This window comes from Pavona decussata, unplaced genomic scaffold (assembly GCF_977016875.1).
Source record: "Pavona decussata unplaced genomic scaffold, jaPavDecu1.1 SCAFFOLD_2, whole genome shotgun sequence".
Taxonomy (NCBI): Eukaryota; Metazoa; Cnidaria; class Anthozoa; order Scleractinia; family Agariciidae; genus Pavona; species Pavona decussata.
In genome coordinates this window covers 1,646,216-1,663,058 of record NW_028145426.1, presented here as the reverse complement: position 1 = coordinate 1,663,058, position 16,843 = coordinate 1,646,216, and the positions used below count along the sequence as shown (strand labels likewise).

Sequence of the window (16,843 nt, the reverse complement as noted above, 5' to 3'; positions counted from 1 at the left end):
ATAATAATAATAATAGTAATAATAATAATAATAATAATAATAATAATAATAATTAATAACGGATTTATTAAAACAAATCTTTCAAGAAGAAAAAAAAACGTGTTGTGGTCTGGTCTTTGTGTGTATACTCTCATGGTTGGGTGGGTAAACGCTCCGAGAGATTTATATAGCTGCATTAAAGCTACTCTTAAAAATCAGAGGGTAAATAAAGATATAATGATGATGATAATGATGATGATGATGATGATGATGATGATGATGTACATGTACATGTTCAATTGAACATCAGCAAGTCATGTATTCAATTACGTTAAGAGCAGTTCAGCAGATTTTAATACTGATGAGTATTGATGTCAACCATCTGCTGCAGGTCAGTACAAACAAACTATAAGATATTTGCCAACTTAGGGCCTGTTTACATGGAGGGAGGGTAACCCTCCTTGAAAGGTTACCCTTCTAGGATCCTCTATGTTTTTCCCGGTTTCGTTTAGATGAGAGGTAGGGTTACCCTAGGAGGAGGGTAACCCCACCTGCTTGCTAGGGTTATCCTTCTAGGAGGGTCAACTTTTTGTTTGTTTAAGCCATGTAAATGCTCAAGGTAGGGTTACCCTCCTTGAAGGGTCAAATTTAGGGCGATCAGATTACTGTTACATCCCCATCAACTATAAACATGGCTTCGTACGGTTACAAACCTGGGTAATTATTTTGGAGAACTATGCTGACAAAGCGGCAAATCCAAGCTGGAACGAGGGCAACATATTGGCAGCTGGAATAAAACATTCTCCTGATGGATGATGTGATTGTCCAACTGATAGGCAAAAAAAACTTTTGACCAAAACAAAGGCTTAAGAGATGGAGCCGTACTTTATCAGCCACGCAGTAATTTGAATGGTAAAAGAAAAGCAGCCAATCAACCAACTTCTTGGTCGAAAAAGGCAACGAAATTGCCATGGACACCTAAAACCGTTGAACTGCTTCTTAAATAAAAAATATATCAAAGAGTACAAGATAAAGTGTGAATTCAGTGGCGTCGATTTCGAAGTAATGGCTTCAGATTTCTGCGGCTTTGTTGGCAGACATAGCCCTGGGGATAACCCTACACACGTAAAGGAGCCCTGCTATCTAATGACCCTTCTACAAGGGTAACTTTTCTTCATGTAAACAGGACCTAGCATACTTGGTTTGAGGCCTTCAAAGCAGGGTTAAGCCACCAGCTTCGAATGTTCGTTTACAGCTTACGTGGGTTCCCCTGAGCTAGTTCTTTAACTTAATGTCCCACATTTTAAAATATGAACTTAAAATATTACCAGTGGAGTCCCTTTTCAACAAGTGAAACAAAGGCCTCAGTTAATTTCTCGTCGCAGTTTAGCATTAGGTAGCTTGCAAGCAATCGGCCCTATAACGTGAACTTTTGAACGGCTAACATTTGCTAAAGGCTTACACGAGTTCGCTCTATAAAATTAAGGTTTATAAGCCAAAAGCTACCTTTTCTCTTCCGTCGTATTGTTTTTGAGCTTCATCTAAAGCACACAATAGCTGCGAGGCTGCTTTTAAACGCTTCGCTTCATCAGTCGATGCAAGGTCCCAAAAATGCGAAAGGATGTTTTCTGAGGGCATCTTCTCATTTCCAGAAAAAATGTCAACAAAACAACATTTACTCTTCCTTACCCACGTGCATCGACTGCCATGTTGCATTCGTCCGAGGGACTCTGGTGCGAGAAAAGTGTGAGAATCTTCAATGGAAACTGGTCAGCGGGCTTTATGCGCGACGCATCTTTTGATGAAGGTAATGCGCTGGTAAGAACACGTGCTCATTTTCATTTCCGGCTGGTGAAACGATAGGAGGTTATTTCAACTGTTTTGATCATCACCAGGGCAAATTACTGCACAAAAGGTGACCTGATTTAAAGATGCTTAGTTCTAGAGTCTTCAAACGAGTCGTCAGCTCTCCTTGTCAGGTAAAGGGAGCCTAGAATCCGGGGATAGTTCTGGGGTGTAAACTGGTGTAAAGCGTGCATGTGTTGGCCTTTGTAAGCTTACATGTCACTGTCATTCTTCTGTCCAGTTGTTCTGATTTTTAATGTTGTAAAAGCACCATGATTACGTATAATGAGATGATTTTTTCTAGAGTGTACAGAGTAACTTACAATCTAATGGGTGAGGTACATGTAGTTAAGGTATGCTTGTGGGTACATGTATCCTGTTACAGTGTAGATGTAATATTCTTTCAGTTTCGAAGCTTGCAGATCAGTCCCCCCCCCCCCGTAAACCTGAAAAAACTGTTGGAAATGTGACGGTGACCTGTCGGTGACTTGTAGGCAAGTTTTTGGCAGGCTTTTGATATGTTTCCAAGATTATTGTTCTCTGAACAACATGGGACTGGGACGGGTGGAACAAAATGTGTTTTATGATAAGCAATTCGCCAACAAACAGTCAACAGACGGCTGGCAAACGGCCAACAGTTGGTCAACACACTATGGCAGATGGAACATTGAGCATGCATTTTACAAAAAAACATTGTTAGCCAACACTTTACTGATAGTCGCCCAACAGGTAGGGGGGGAGCTGTTCTTCAATTTCGCCACCCCTTGTGCTTCACTTGTTTCCAATTTCCTTCTGTTCCAAATCATCCCAAATAAATTATTTAAAAAAATCCAAATTTTTAGCTAACAAAGCTGTTTGTGTGGTCAAATGATAGGCATTTACCGTGCATGTAATAAATACAACAAAACCACAATTCAAACAATGTAAAGTGTGGCTCTTTTTGTGTTGCAAGAGGTAGCATCAGCAGGTTTGTTGTCCTACACTGTAAATTTCTCAACAGAGTAAATTCACGGATTGAATGCAATATCAGCCATATCTGTATTTCAAATGTGATAAAAGGAGAAATTATGCTAACTAAGAGGCTTGGTATGTGTTGTAACCTTCTATGGGCCATTGATGGTACAGCAGGCTTGCATTTTCTGTTGACCCGGCATAGTAAATCGAACCCAATCGAACTAAATTTCAATCGAACCCAATCGAACTCAATCGAACTCAATCCACGGATTGAGTTCGATTGAGTTCGATTTTCGAACGTTCGATTTACTATGCCGGGTGTTGAGCAGTCTTATGGCTGTCATTTGCCTGGATTGATGATAACCATTGTAGTATGAGCTGTATAGTAGTACATGTAAATGAGTGTTTTTTTTTTTGTCAATTTTTTATTGATTATTAAATATTCAAGAATACAATTTTAACCATTACAAAGGAAAGAAAAACATGTAATACTAGTTAATTAAATAAAATAAAACTACAACAGAAACTTTAACGAACAACAATACGAAGTCAATTACAGGGACATTTTGTATTGATATGATAAATGAGTGTTTTTATTTTTCTGCTCATCTGCAGGTTCTTCAACCATCAAAACTTGCTGTCAGGTCAATGGCATATGGTTATAGTAGGGCAAGAAAAAAACAATTACCTGTGAATACAGTAAGTTAATTATGTAATTTGTTTACTGGTTGTTGGTAATACAGGGGCAGATCCATGAGGAGGGTTGAAGGGATTTCAACCTCTACTTTAAGGTGGTAAAGATTTCATATTTGCCTTGTTTAAAGCCATTTTTTTTGTTGTTAAATTCTGGTGTGGTTGAGGAGTTGCATGTAAGATTGTGGGAGATTTTTTTATAATTATTACATGTCTGAGCCCCCAACTTCCCCAACTGGGCTACTGAGTGATAGAGTTAGTCTAAAGCCCTGCCAATGGATTGAGCAACAGATCTGTAATCATGGGGTCCCACATTTACATGTACATGTAAGTCTTTCTCTCTGACCTTCTGGATTTTTCTCACGGTAGTCTTGTGATCTGAATTCCTATGCCAAAGTTAATACCACTGAATGGGATTTTTAAACTGTTTCAGTTTCACTTTGTGATATTACTTTGTCTAATTTGCAGTGTTCTCAATGACTGTTTATTTTTTGTTTTTCAGGTAATCAAATTTGTTCCTCAACAAGAGGCCTGGGTCATTGAGAGGTTTGGTAAATTTAACAGAATTTTGGATCCAGTAAGTGACAGTTACAAGGCATTAGTTTGATTATTTTTTCAGTATACATGTAAATACAGTGTAGATGTTGTTTTTGCTCATCACACATTCCTCTTACACTGTATGCAGAGGTCTGCTGAGCATTGACCATGCCATGGAAATAGGCCATTTCCGAGTTGCTGTGAACCTCACTATGAAAGCGAGGCTAAGTGCAAAACTTTTCATATGAAAATTAGTTTTGTTTGCATATGAATGAAAACTAATTTTCATAACAAAAACTTTGCACTTAGCCTCGCTTTCATAATGAGGTTCAAAGCAACTCGGAAATGGTCTATTCCATTGTGAAGTGCTGTGTGACATGTCTCTTAAGCTTACAGTATTTGAACAATTTGCATTCTTCTGTATGTTTATGTGCAACTCTAATACATGGACAATGTACAACTGCACATTCATTTGATTACTGTCTTTGTCACTAGGGTCTAGCCATTCTTCTTCCCATCATTGATGAAATCAAGTATGTACAGAGCTTAAAAGAAGTAGCCATTGAAATTCCTTCACAATCTGCCATCACGCTTGGTAGGACAACCTTCCTTCATTTTATTGATTTCATGTACATTGAGTTGTACTTGAAGTGCAAATATAACTTGATTGTTGATCAATATAATATCAATTTATTCTTCAGACAATGTTACCCTGCACCTTGATGGAGTCTTGTACTTGCGAGTGGTTGAACCTTTCAAGGTTTGTTCTGAACTGTCTTTAGGTAAATAAATATAATTATCAAACACAAGGAGGTGTTTAATGTCATTCTAAATGCCAAGAAGTGGGATGAAAAGGAAGGTGCAGCCAACTTCAAGGTGTTTGGAAATAGAATGAAAAACTCTTTTGAGTGTTTGATATAAATGTAGCTTCTCAAACCATTGATAATTCTTGGAGAAATTCAAAGGAAAAGTTAAACAAATTTTATGAAGTTTAAGATTCAATTTCCAAACCTCCTCCATGGTAGTGATTTCCTTTGGCATTTTTACACATTTGTAGTTTTCAGGCTGCGGCTAGGCTAACACGTTACAGTCCAGTGAGGAAGGAACTGTGTCAAGTTGAGTGATTCAAGACTGATACTAATTGTACAGTCTTTAAAATCTCACTCTTTTATAATTGTTTTAAGTTAATCATCAGATGTTACCTCTCAGTAAAATCACACATGCACTGTAATACAGTACCGATATTATGGAAATTTGTTCATGTCATTGCAGCTCCATGCAGCAGGCAGTTATTCATCAATGTACTGTTTGTGGATTATTTGTAGCTGCCACACCTAAACAGTATTGCCGCTATCTTGTTGCGTTCTGCAATAGCACAATGAGACGAAGCAAACTGACATTCAACTCAGTTAAGAAGTACAGTATCAGTCTTTTATTATAACGGGCCCTAGCTTGTTTCTGTTGGTGGAAAAAATCTGTTAGTGAATAATATTTTTGTACATGTAGGCTTCTTATGGAGTAGAAGATCCAGAGTTTGCAGTGACTCAACTGGCACAGACGACCATGAGGTCTGAGCTGGGTATGTACAATGTATTCATTTAGTTTATAGATTGTTTGACATAAGAATTACAAAATGTAGAAATGGTTTGAAGAGCCTTTTGTTGAACGTCATACATTGTACATGTAGTGAGTTTGGGAGACCTTAATTTTCTCAAATAATTGGCATTTAATGTTTTAATCAGCTGTGCTGGTTAAAGAAAACTCATAAATTGGTAAAGTGCATATTAATTAATATTTTCATGATCATTCATCTGGTTCAAGATGCTACAGTTTAGATGTGAAGCCAGTCTGACATAAAGAAATAATTTTTTTTTTGTGCATTATGTTACATGTACATGTAGATGTACTGGCTAATTACACATGATTGAAAACAGCCTTGTTAAGTACAAATTATTATGTCATGGAAATACACTGTATGAGGCCCTGCCAGGGAGGGGGAGGGGGGATCCCGTGTTGCTTGTCTGAATCTTAAAATGTCCCGTGTCGGTGTTTTGTCAGTGCTTCATGTCGCTGTCGGAAATTTAATGAAAATAGTTTGTCCTTGTCGGAATTTAAGGTTGGGAAAAACGGTGCCTGATGCGGAAAATAGATCGCGAGCCGAGGTTCTTTATCATCTCAGACCCGCACACGCTTACCTTGTGAAAAGGTCTGCTAATAATGCAAATCAACGGTAAAAAAGTATATGGATGAAGGCTTCACCACTCGCGAGTCACGCCATCCTCTGGATCGCCCTTGCTCGATTTGTCACTGTCTTTATTTTTATTGCCCAAACTTTCCCCTTGTTGGCCTTAACATCACACTAAAATTAGTGTAAAAACATGAAATCACCATTCTTTGTCGTTAATTCTCGGCCTTATTGTCACTGTCAGAGTTTTGTCGAGAAAAGTTGTCTTTTGTCGCGAATTTATTTCATGCGCTGTCGCTACTTTTTGGGCCATGTCGCTTGTCGGAATTTACCTTGGCATGGTAAGATCTGATTTACATGTAGCATGTGTGTACTTCATATCTGGGGATTTCTATGTTTATGCATGTAAAATGTTTATTTATTTTGTGCTTTGAAAACTGCATGTCCCTTCAAATGTACAGTACAGCTCAAAACTGTTGGTGCATTAGCACATGGTAGTCGTTATTTTGAAGCGTCAGATTTTTAATTCATTGATTTAAGTTTTGTATTACACATAAGATACATTAGTTTTTAGTAGCATCTTTTAGCATTTTTATTCATTGTAAATTTTTAATTTTTAATTTTCGAGGTCCTTTTTGTAAACCACTTTTTAGTGAAAAAGTTTCCTCATTAAAGATTGTCATTATTATTATTATGGTAAAATCTTGTCTTTGCTGATCATGATTTCTGTGAATTCAATGGGGTTGTATGAAAACCTTGACAGCAGCAAAGATGAAAGCAACCAAAAGCGGTGGTGTATTAGACGCAGCAATGCCTTAGTAAAAATACTACTGACATATTCACTCATTACTGGATTGTATTGTTAGGGTATTGTTAAATTTTATCTCACCTTTCATCCTTTAGAAGCCCTCATACAAGAGAATGTATTAAGACTTAAAGCTTTGGACTCACCAAATCAGAAGCCGAATGAACAAATTCAATTTGTAGAGCATAAATGTATAAAGATACCAATTAAGATTGAGGGTGCAAAGACTTTAACCTCAATCATTTGCTTGATGTTTAAAAGCCCAAAAAGTGTCTTAATTCTGTGATTTGATTTGTAAAATAATGTGATTTGCTTCGTACTGTAGGTAAGATTAGCTTGGACAATGTGTTTCAAGAAAGAGAAAGACTGAATCACAACATAGTAGGTAAGGGAAAGTAGTGCCTGTAAATTTAGATGTTATTACGCAATTGAATCTGCATATTACATGTATTTTGAAATTCAAACACTAGTGTGTACTTTTACTGATTTCTTTATTCCTTGTGTGCAGAAGCCATCAACCATGCTGCAGAAGTGTGGGGTATCAGATGTTTGCGATATGAAATTCGTAAGTTGATTAAGCTGTACAGTGTATTTTGCAACTTTCCTTGGGGCAACAAGTAATGATGTTCCCCAATGCTATGTAGTATTCTGTCTCACTCTTCTTGGTTTTGCTTTGCAGGAGATATTCAGCTTCCAGAGTCAGTAATTGAGGCCATGCAAATGCAGGTAAACTTGTATAGTCATCACTTCTTTCCTGTTCTTGTTGTTGTTGACAGTTGTTTCAGTGGCTTCTTCACAATCATATGTAGAGGTTTATGCCTACTGATAACACAAAAGTGTTGCATTTCAATCTGGGATAAAATAAGTTCTTTTTACATTAGTTTCAAACTCTGACTATTTTGATCAGATTTCACATGGTATCATAAATGATGCGACCTGATGGAATTATGGGGTGATCAAATCAGCTGCAAATATTGCGTGTTTGTTATTATTAATATTATTATTATTGTTGTTGTTGTTGTTGTTGTTATAATTATTATTTTTATTATTATTATCATTATTATTATTATTATTACTACTACTTGTCCTCATGAAAATCATAAAAATGCAAATAAGCTCATAGGTCAAACACTTCCCAGTAAGCTGTTGGGTCTTATTGTTCATTGTTTGTATGCATGTATATGTATATGCATGTATTCTCTGTTAAATTTGTCCCAAGATTTAAAAAAATTGTGTGTTTTGGCACCTTTTAAATTTAACTTACAGTGTAGAATATAACTAATTATAGTGTATGTCAGGATTCACTAACATACACTGTACAGCTATAGTATAGTTTTCTTTGTCCGCTTCATCTGGGTAACAAAATTCAGTTTCACCATTGTAGCTTTCATCAGAATTCATTGCTTTTTGAGAGAAATTTCAATAATATCACTGCTCTTGAAGTGGAAACAATGCTGAAATGGTTAAGACAAATTTTATTTAGAACTTTGCACAGTGCTTTGCTCACTAGTTAGCGTTGATCTTCTTGGTTACATTGACCATGGTCAAAAAATAGGACAGTTCCAGTCACTCACAGAGCCAATCAGATTGTAGTATTCTTAGGATACCACCCACATATGAACAGAGATTCTGATCTGTTTTAATTGAAGGAAACGGTCAAAACTAGGGAGATTTTTTTGGAGAAATAAGTTTATCTCAGAGCTCTGCAATTTGCAAACAGGTGGTAATTTTTGTTGAGCCTGAGTTTCTTATGATGCTCTGTCTCAATACCTCATGTCGAATCCCATAATATCACAGATTTTATTTCTTTTAGCATCACGGTTTGCTACTTAGTTTTCAGGCCATTTGAAACGATGGACTGGGATCAGAATGTTATTAGTGTTTAAATAATTTACTGGGATTAAATTTAAATGTTTTTCTTTTCTTTCAAAAAGGTGGAGGCTGAAAGAAAGAAAAGAGCTGCTGTTTTAAGGTCTGAAGGTAAATTTGTGAGGTCTCTGTTTCTTCTTCAACCAATTGAATTTTTAAGGCTTTTTGGTGTTTGATATACAGCTATTTCAATTAATGTTGTCAGATGAAAGAATAAAGGTATAAGACAAGACCTCAAGATTTTGTGGATTTTTTTATGAATAAGTTCATTAAAATCAACTATGCCTCGTCTGTCCAGTGAAGATATACAATGGGAAGCCATTTGGATAAAAACAAATTAATGTTAGGATATCAAATGGATGAGGTGGCAACCTCTTTGAAGATGTCTTAATAAGCTCTAAGCTTTGATCGACAACGTTGATTGAAATAGCTGTCTATGTAGCTTCTTAAACCATTGATAATTCTCGGAGAAATTCAAAACAAAAGTTCACCAAATTTAATGATATTTAGGATCATATTCCCACCTTCTTTCATGGTGGTGATTTCCTTTGTTTTCTCTTCATGAATTATTAACGAGTTCAAGAAAACTAAGTCACCTTTTTTGCATACAATGTAGCTCCCTTGATATAGATTACTTTCAGTTTAGGGACTGAATGTAAGTCAAGGACGTGGCTTCTTCATTTTCTTTAATACTACATGACATATAAAAGTGTATTCTTTATCTTTCCCACCAAGGTGAAAGAGAATCTGCCATCAATGTGGCTGAAGGAAAGAAACAGAGTCAGATTTTAGCATCAGAGGCCAGAAAGATGGAACAGATCAATATCGCAACTGGTAAACAACTGTACTTGTTATGGTAGAGGTTTGTAGGTGAGCTTAATTACAAGGAAAATTTGAGGGGCTGGAGGTAGGCTGTGTCACAGTGACCAAATTTGTTGACTGTGGAAATTTAAAACAGGCATTTCCAGTACATGGCCTTGCACCAGCCAGTCAAAGAGGCTGTTCAATTGGCTATAGTGGTTCTCAATGAATTTCCCATTTTATGCAAACACGATTTACGCATATGTACTGCTACAGGTACGTCCACTGAGGAGCAAAGATTACTTAGCCTGCCCTCAGACGGCTCCCTATTTTCTTTGAGTGGAAAGGAAATAGGAGATGTCAACGAGCAGGTTAGGATCACTCAAGAAGCTCGCATAATTTATTATTTTCACAGAAATTAGACATGATGAGCTGTTGTGGTCATGTACAGCATTTCCTGATTTGTTTATGTGTTGTTTGTGTTCAGGTGAAGCCAATGCAATCATTGCAAAAGCCACAGCACGTGCAGAAGGAATACAGAAAGTCTCCCTGGCCCTGCAGGAACAGGTCACTAGAGTGTTATGTAATACTAAGTTGTATGTACAGCTGTAGTCGGTAAACTCAGGAAGTACCAGTTCCCCCAATTTATCTCCTCCCCCCTCCCTCCTAATATGAACCCATTGCTCCTGTCCAAGTGAAAGTCGTTTTCGGCAACGTGAGTTTTCCTACTACACCAATAAGTTAAATTCTATAGATTTAGCCAGCATGGCATGCTCTTGATCTTGGAGGGGTTAGCAGTTTTATTTTTAAAACAACTCATTATTGTGTCGTGTTCGTCCTCATTCTAGTTGGGTGAGAAGGCCGCCAGTCTTAATGTTGCTGAACTGTACGTGAGTGCTTTCTCCAATCTGGCCAAGACCAATAACACGGTGGTATTGCCAGCAAATGTAGGAGATGCTGCTTCGATGGTGGCGCAGGTAAACTGAGATCGAAATGATGTACAGTTATTAGACGGAATAATTAGCCTCTCTCGCGGACGCTCTTTTGGCTCGTTACTCGTGACGAGCCAAAGAGCGTCCGCGAGGGAGGCCAGCGAATAATAGGCCGTTCCTCGTTTGCTTTGAACCTCATTACGAAAGCGAGGCTAAGTGTAAAGCTTTTCATGCGAAAATCAGTCGTGTTTGCATAGGAATGAAAACTAAGTTTCGTAATTAAAGCTCTGCATAAAGCCTTACTTCAGAATGAGGTTCAAAGTAACTCGGAAATGAAAAATTTATCGTCATGTGCTCACGTTCTCCACAAAACCTTGAATTTGGTTATTTCACGTTGTTAGGGATCATACGCAGCGACGACGGCAACGCCAGCGAGAACGTCACTCAAGTTTTTGAGCTAGTTCGCGATTATTCCAACTCATTCAACTTGTTCTGAGAGGGCATGATACTATCAAGGAACTAAATTGGTGGGAACGGTGTTCAAGTTATCAAAGAGAATGAAAAATTCACCAATGTTTGTTCATGTTTTCCACAAAACCTTGAATTTGGCCATTTCACATTATTGTTTTGCGGAGGAGAAAGCAGAAATAGTATACCAAATTCATAATTCACGTGTAGAGCCTTTGTTTTTGCTCATCAAATCTTTTTGTTTTGTGGCGTTCGCGTTGCCGTCACCATCTTCGTTGCTTGAGTTTCCCGGCTCTTGTTTGGCGGAGTACCGCGAAAAAATGTACCAAAATTTATAGCGCACGTGCAAAGCCATTGTTTTTGCTCATCAAAGCCTTGTGTTTTGTGGCGTTCTCGTTGCCGTCTTCGTAGTAGCTTCTTAAACTCCTTAGGCTAGTCCTTCGACCGACGGCCAACAGTCCTAGCGGTAACACTGGCATCATCATAATCGTAATTGGTGTCAGATTTAAACCAGCTCTTTTGTGCCTAGAGGATTCCGACTTTACATGTAAGTTTCTAAAGCTTGTTTAGCCAGGCAGCTTCTGCAACAAACTGTGTCCACACTGTACCATGTTTGTGGATTATCAGCTGCTATATTTTAATGGTGTGTCGCTATCTTGGTGGGTTCTGTCATAACGCACCGAGACGAAACACACCAACATGCTACGGTGTTTTTACCAAAGTGATTTTTTTCTTCCTCAACCTGGAGATGGATGGCGAAAGTTATTTACTGTTTAATTCTCAATAAAAATGACTTCGCTAGTGATTTTCCTTTAAAACAAGCTAGTCATTATATAGAGCAGGGGTGAGAACCGCTCTTGCCTCAGTCTTGCCTGAGGCAAGAGCGGATTTTTCGACATCCCACGGATGGTTTCTTGTTAAGTGTACCAAATACAGTCAACTCCCTTTATTGCAGACACCCTCAGGACCGCGAGTCCTTAATAGCGACAGTCCGTAATAGCGGGAATTTATATCAGTCAAACGTCTGTAAATTATTTATGCAGGAGATTTAGTTGCTGTCCGTATTATCAGGGTTTTCGTAATAGCGAGGTGTCCGCAAGTCGAGAGTTGACTGTATTTCGCCTTTGAAACTCAAGTCGTGTCACCGACTTGTCAGTTGCACGGCAAACTCTGCCTTGCACCCCGGCTGTGCCAGGACTTGGTTTGAGACGTCTTGCCGAGTCGATTATAACCCTTTCAACCCCGATATCAAGGTGCATATTCGGTTCACCGTTCGCCATACATTTCTTATTGCAATAGTTGAGAGAGTGTCTTCAAACTGAAGACATTTCATCTGGAGTGATCATTCTCTTCATTCTCCTGACCTGAAGCTCGATCAAGCGATATCACTGTCAGGAGTCAGGAGAAATCCACCGTAAGGAAAAGATGGCGGCTGTACATTTTACCACAATACCTTGCGCATCCAATACAGCCCATAGGCACTTGGAAAGACATATATATATTTTTTTTTTGCGAAATTCGTCCCTGTGCTAATTGTGTATGCTAGGTTTGAAGTTTTTAGACCTTTTGTGTGCGTTTTTTTATGAGCGTTTTTAGGGTTATCGTACATACCAGTCGCCACCCTTTTTCGGTACGGTAGAGTAGATGCTGGCCTTTAGAGGATTAATGCGATCCATTTGGTTCGGCACAGCACGACCTCTGGAAAGGGCCAAACATTTGGGTTCACTTCAGTTTCAGCCGCTAAATATCCGTCGTTGGACGTAGGCCGTCCCCGTTGGCCTCCACTGGAACACGTTTTGCGCGACACGATGCCATTGCTTTAGGAAACTATCTAAGTCTTCCCTCTATCTCGTCCTTTGTCTTCCTCGGTTCCTTGTGTGTCCCCGGGGCGTCCAGAATGTAAAGCGGGTTGTCCAATGGTTATCTGTTCTTCTCGTTACATGACCAGCCCACTTTCATTTGAGTTTACTTATCGTTTCCATGATATCTCGTACTTTGTTTGTTTGTTTGGTTGTTTGTTTTTGTTTTGTTTTGTTTTGTTTTTTTTTCACTTCATTCAGGAAAAAAAAAAAGAAAAGAAAAGACACGGGGTGGGCGGTTGGAGGCAGAACGTGCCGATATCCAAAAGATTGAACTCCGCACTTCCGAATGAGTCCGCTCTTTGTTTTACGATTCTCAGTCGAAAACCACTCTATGTCTGTCATTACAGAAAACGCATCGTTACAAATTATTGCATTTTCTAATTAGCTAAATTCTTTGTCTTTTGTTACGGTGTCCAGGCCATGGCAGTGTACGGTCAGTTGACTGGAAAGCCGAAGGACGACCCTCCTCCCCCTCCCCGGGGATTACCAGATACTACACCAGAGGACCAGGGATCACACGATGATGGTTCGACGAGGGTTAGTGACGAGAGTTCACAAACATCAAAACCGTTTGCTTCAGCTGCAAGAGACTTCAGGCAGGTTGAGGGTTCAAAGGACTTGCATATGAAGTGGACACCTCCGGCGAATTACAGAAAGGCGGGAAGCTAGCTCGCTTATGTCACAATTCACTGGTGCTATGTCACTTACTGGAGCATGTGATTTCCACTGTAGATTGTATACAGCCGCCTGCTCTGTATTTGAGAAGTGTTGGCGGCTGTACACCGTCTAGAAATGCCATCTGAAATACTATAGGATAGGTTCAACTCAGCCAACGGGAAAACATTGTTTTTGGTAACTCTTCAGTAGAAGAAGCGCGCCGCGTTCGAGTAGTTGCTAATATAGACAGTACCTTGTAGTAACAAATGCACCTTCGTAGGTCGATCCTTCCACTACATTTCGGATGAATGGTGCAAATAAACGAATCTTTAGTCTGGATTATTACAGGGACTGTCAGTAATAATAGAATAAATTTGCTTGTCAAGTAGGCTATCAAGTCGTTCATGAGTCGACTCGAGGCTCTGGAAATGACACGAACACTTGTCAATAGCTGATCTCTAGTCATTTCTATGAAAAAAAAAACCTTGAAACTTATCTGACCAACTAATACGTCTCATTTAGTCGCGTTGAGTTTAATTCAAAGTCAGATAGACAAGAATCGTAGAAAATCAGCCCTGTCACCTAACAGACAACATGTCTTATTAACGGCTATATCCGTGAATGTGCGATTCTAGAGTTTTGATTGGCTTAGCGGCCATGCCCGAGAAATACTGACCATTAAGTCGTCTTTTGGTCTTAATAACGGAATGAAATCACCATGATCAAGGCATATTTCTTAGTTGTTTTCAATAAACAGTTAATCCCACTCGCGCTTATTCGATTTGGGATGATTATAGCACACATTGGCTATCTCTCTCTTCAGATCAACGCGCACTCGTGGAATAATTCTTAAAAACACATTGAAAGATGAACGGCCAAAAAGTAGTGGGAACAGAGCGCAGATTTGGTTCTTATATCTAAGAGGACTGCATATTCTGCATCTCGTCCAATTTGGAAATATTGGATGGGAAAATTCCGAGCTCTGGCAAAAATTCGGCAAGAGTCCAATTTGGCAGTCAGGAATTTTTTGAATCCTTTTCTCTCCCAAATTTCGCTGTGACTCCTTAATTACATTGTGCGGGCAATACAAGAACATTTACATAATCTGTCTTAGCACATAACACACACTACACACAATCCAATTTCAAAAGTTATCCAATTTGAAAAATAATCTAACAACTATTAGCCAGAGATACTATGGTTGCCTCGATGGCATTTCAGCATAATAATATAATTATTATCTGAAACTTCTTTGGACGTGACTGAAACACAAGAGGTAAACAACTTGTAACTTCAACGAGACAATATAAACCAGCCATCTCGAAGTTGCTATCGTTTAATGTGTAGTTGCCGACTCCATGCGCACAAAAAGTTATTTTAACCGTCAAACGTTGGTGCCGTCGTAATGTCAATGCTAATTTCCTCAGCTCCGGGTGATCAATCGAGTATGTTTCGGGTGTTTTGGTAGAAAATGGAGAGGCTGAATTTTATACATAATGGTCGAACCTTCCTGATTGGAATTCCTTGAAACTGGCCAGATTCGACTCTCCGCCAACGAGAAGTGTTCGTCTTCGGATAATTAAAATGTGGTACAAGATACCACTGCATGGCGAATGCTTAGAAGAAGGGTCCGTCTTTGTGGTTGGCTGTCAGGGTAGGTTCAACAGCTTTTGCTAAAGAAATGTTTGTGTTAATTACGCGGGAAGCCATGGAGCAGACTGCGTCAAGGTTTCGGTCGGGTATGTTTAGTAAGCTTCCTTTTTGACCTCTTCAGTTATGTTATCTTCTTCGATTGCAAGAAAACTTTTTTTGGTCAGTGTCAATACGAAAATATGTCAAGTAAGTGCCTGTTTAGAATGTTAGTTTTAGCGTGCCGGTACAATTATAATTATTTTCCTTGGAAGAGTTTTACAAACTAGTGTTACTCGAAGGCGCAAGAAACTAATTGATAATAAAAAAATGATTTAAAAAACGCGATTCAATTTAGAACAACAGTTGGTGTGGAATATTGATTTCTTATGAGAGGTTGCTCATGATAAACTTGCTCGATGTCAGAATAGAAGTTGAGGTCTGCACACAATTAATAATAATAATAATAATAATAGTAATAATAATAATAATAATAATAATAATAATAATAATAATAAAAACAAAACCTCAATTAAAATCCTATTTACATTCAAAATCCTATTTACAATCAAAGTAAAGAATTCCATCATCCAGAAATATTAAGATCATACAATCGAATCATACTAATGACGGCTAAACTAGTGTCCATAAAAAGCCCTAAGTATAAAAGCATATAGACACGTATTTCACATATCTGCACTAGCGACATTTATTTCACAGTCTAATGGTTGCTCTATCTTTCTACGAAACAGCGTTCGCGAAGCATGTACCGATCTTAAGAGTTCAAACGAGATCTGTGTCCTGAGCCAAATAATAATAATAATAATAATAATGTTTATTTCTTATATTGCGCAGTCTAACATGCAGTAAAGGTATGATCGAATGCGCATTACAACAGTAAAATCTAAATAATAACTAATCTAAATAATAACAACGATAATAATTTACAATCTCCGGTCTCCGGGAAAACAATTATCATCAGAAGTCTTTTGGGAGGCTGTAATAAAATGGAAGATTAAAGGAGTCTAAAGTTAAACCATTTTAAAATTCCAGAAAGAAACGTTTTAACCTCCCTCCATTTCTTCCACATACTTACTTTCAATGTCAAAGGGTTCGAAAGCGGGAAACGCTACAGAAGGAGTAGAGTTACTAAACTTTCCAGTGTGGTATCAGTATAAATCACTAAAAATAAGTTGAACGTAAAGGCCCGGAAAAAAGGCCAAATAAGAGAGGATTTCTCAGAAGAGCTATGTTATGTGGAGCTTGGACGGAATTGGAACGTATTGTACAGTCAGAAAAAGGATATAACCCCAGGTATTATATACCTTTGATCGTTCTTAACGGTGCCTACTTTTGCTGCTGTTTAAAACTATGTGGAGAAAGCAGAACTTAGCAAGTGCTCTTGGTATCTGAAAGGAAAATTGGGGGGTAACCAAGCATTTTTCAGAGATAATAGAGCTTCATTTTGGGAAAAAAAAAAAAAACGCCATGCATTTGCATTTTACTGCTTTTAAGAATAGTTGTTGCTCAGTTAAGTCTAGAAATGCCCCGCTAACCCAAGTTTCTTTTTGGATTCGAGTTGCCCATACTAACTAGATCTGCTTTTCCCGCATGGTCATGAACTGTG

At 38.3% G+C, this 16,843-nt stretch overlaps 2 protein-coding genes across 3 annotated transcripts in view; one reads left to right on the top strand and one right to left on the bottom strand.

The window, feature by feature from the left end:
- LOC146489939 (myb-binding protein 1A-like protein) overlaps window positions 1-1,695 on the bottom strand; it is a 33,775-nt gene extending 32,080 nt beyond the window's left edge. For both annotated transcript variants that reach the window (XM_085113018.1, XM_085113069.1), the window contains exon 1: window positions 1,486-1,695. In XM_085113018.1, coding sequence (XP_084969144.1) covers window positions 1,486-1,695 — 210 coding nt within the window. The remainder of the gene's footprint in view (window positions 1-1,485) is intronic.
- A 107-nt stretch (window positions 1,696-1,802) lies between these two features.
- Window positions 1,803-15,564, top strand: LOC146489938 (stomatin-like protein stl-1). Its single transcript, XM_085116547.1, has 14 exons — window positions 1,803-1,958; window positions 3,394-3,477; window positions 3,974-4,048; window positions 4,504-4,603; window positions 4,710-4,768; window positions 5,515-5,587; window positions 7,324-7,383; window positions 7,507-7,563; window positions 7,678-7,724; window positions 8,933-8,978; window positions 9,603-9,701; window positions 10,156-10,235; window positions 10,517-10,645; window positions 13,348-15,564. The coding sequence occupies exons 1-14, from the start codon at window positions 1,911-1,913 to the stop codon at window positions 13,597-13,599; spliced, it is 1,209 nt and encodes a 402-aa protein (XP_084972673.1). The 5' UTR covers window positions 1,803-1,910; the 3' UTR covers window positions 13,600-15,564.
- The last annotated feature ends 1,279 nt before the right edge of the window (window positions 15,565-16,843 follow it).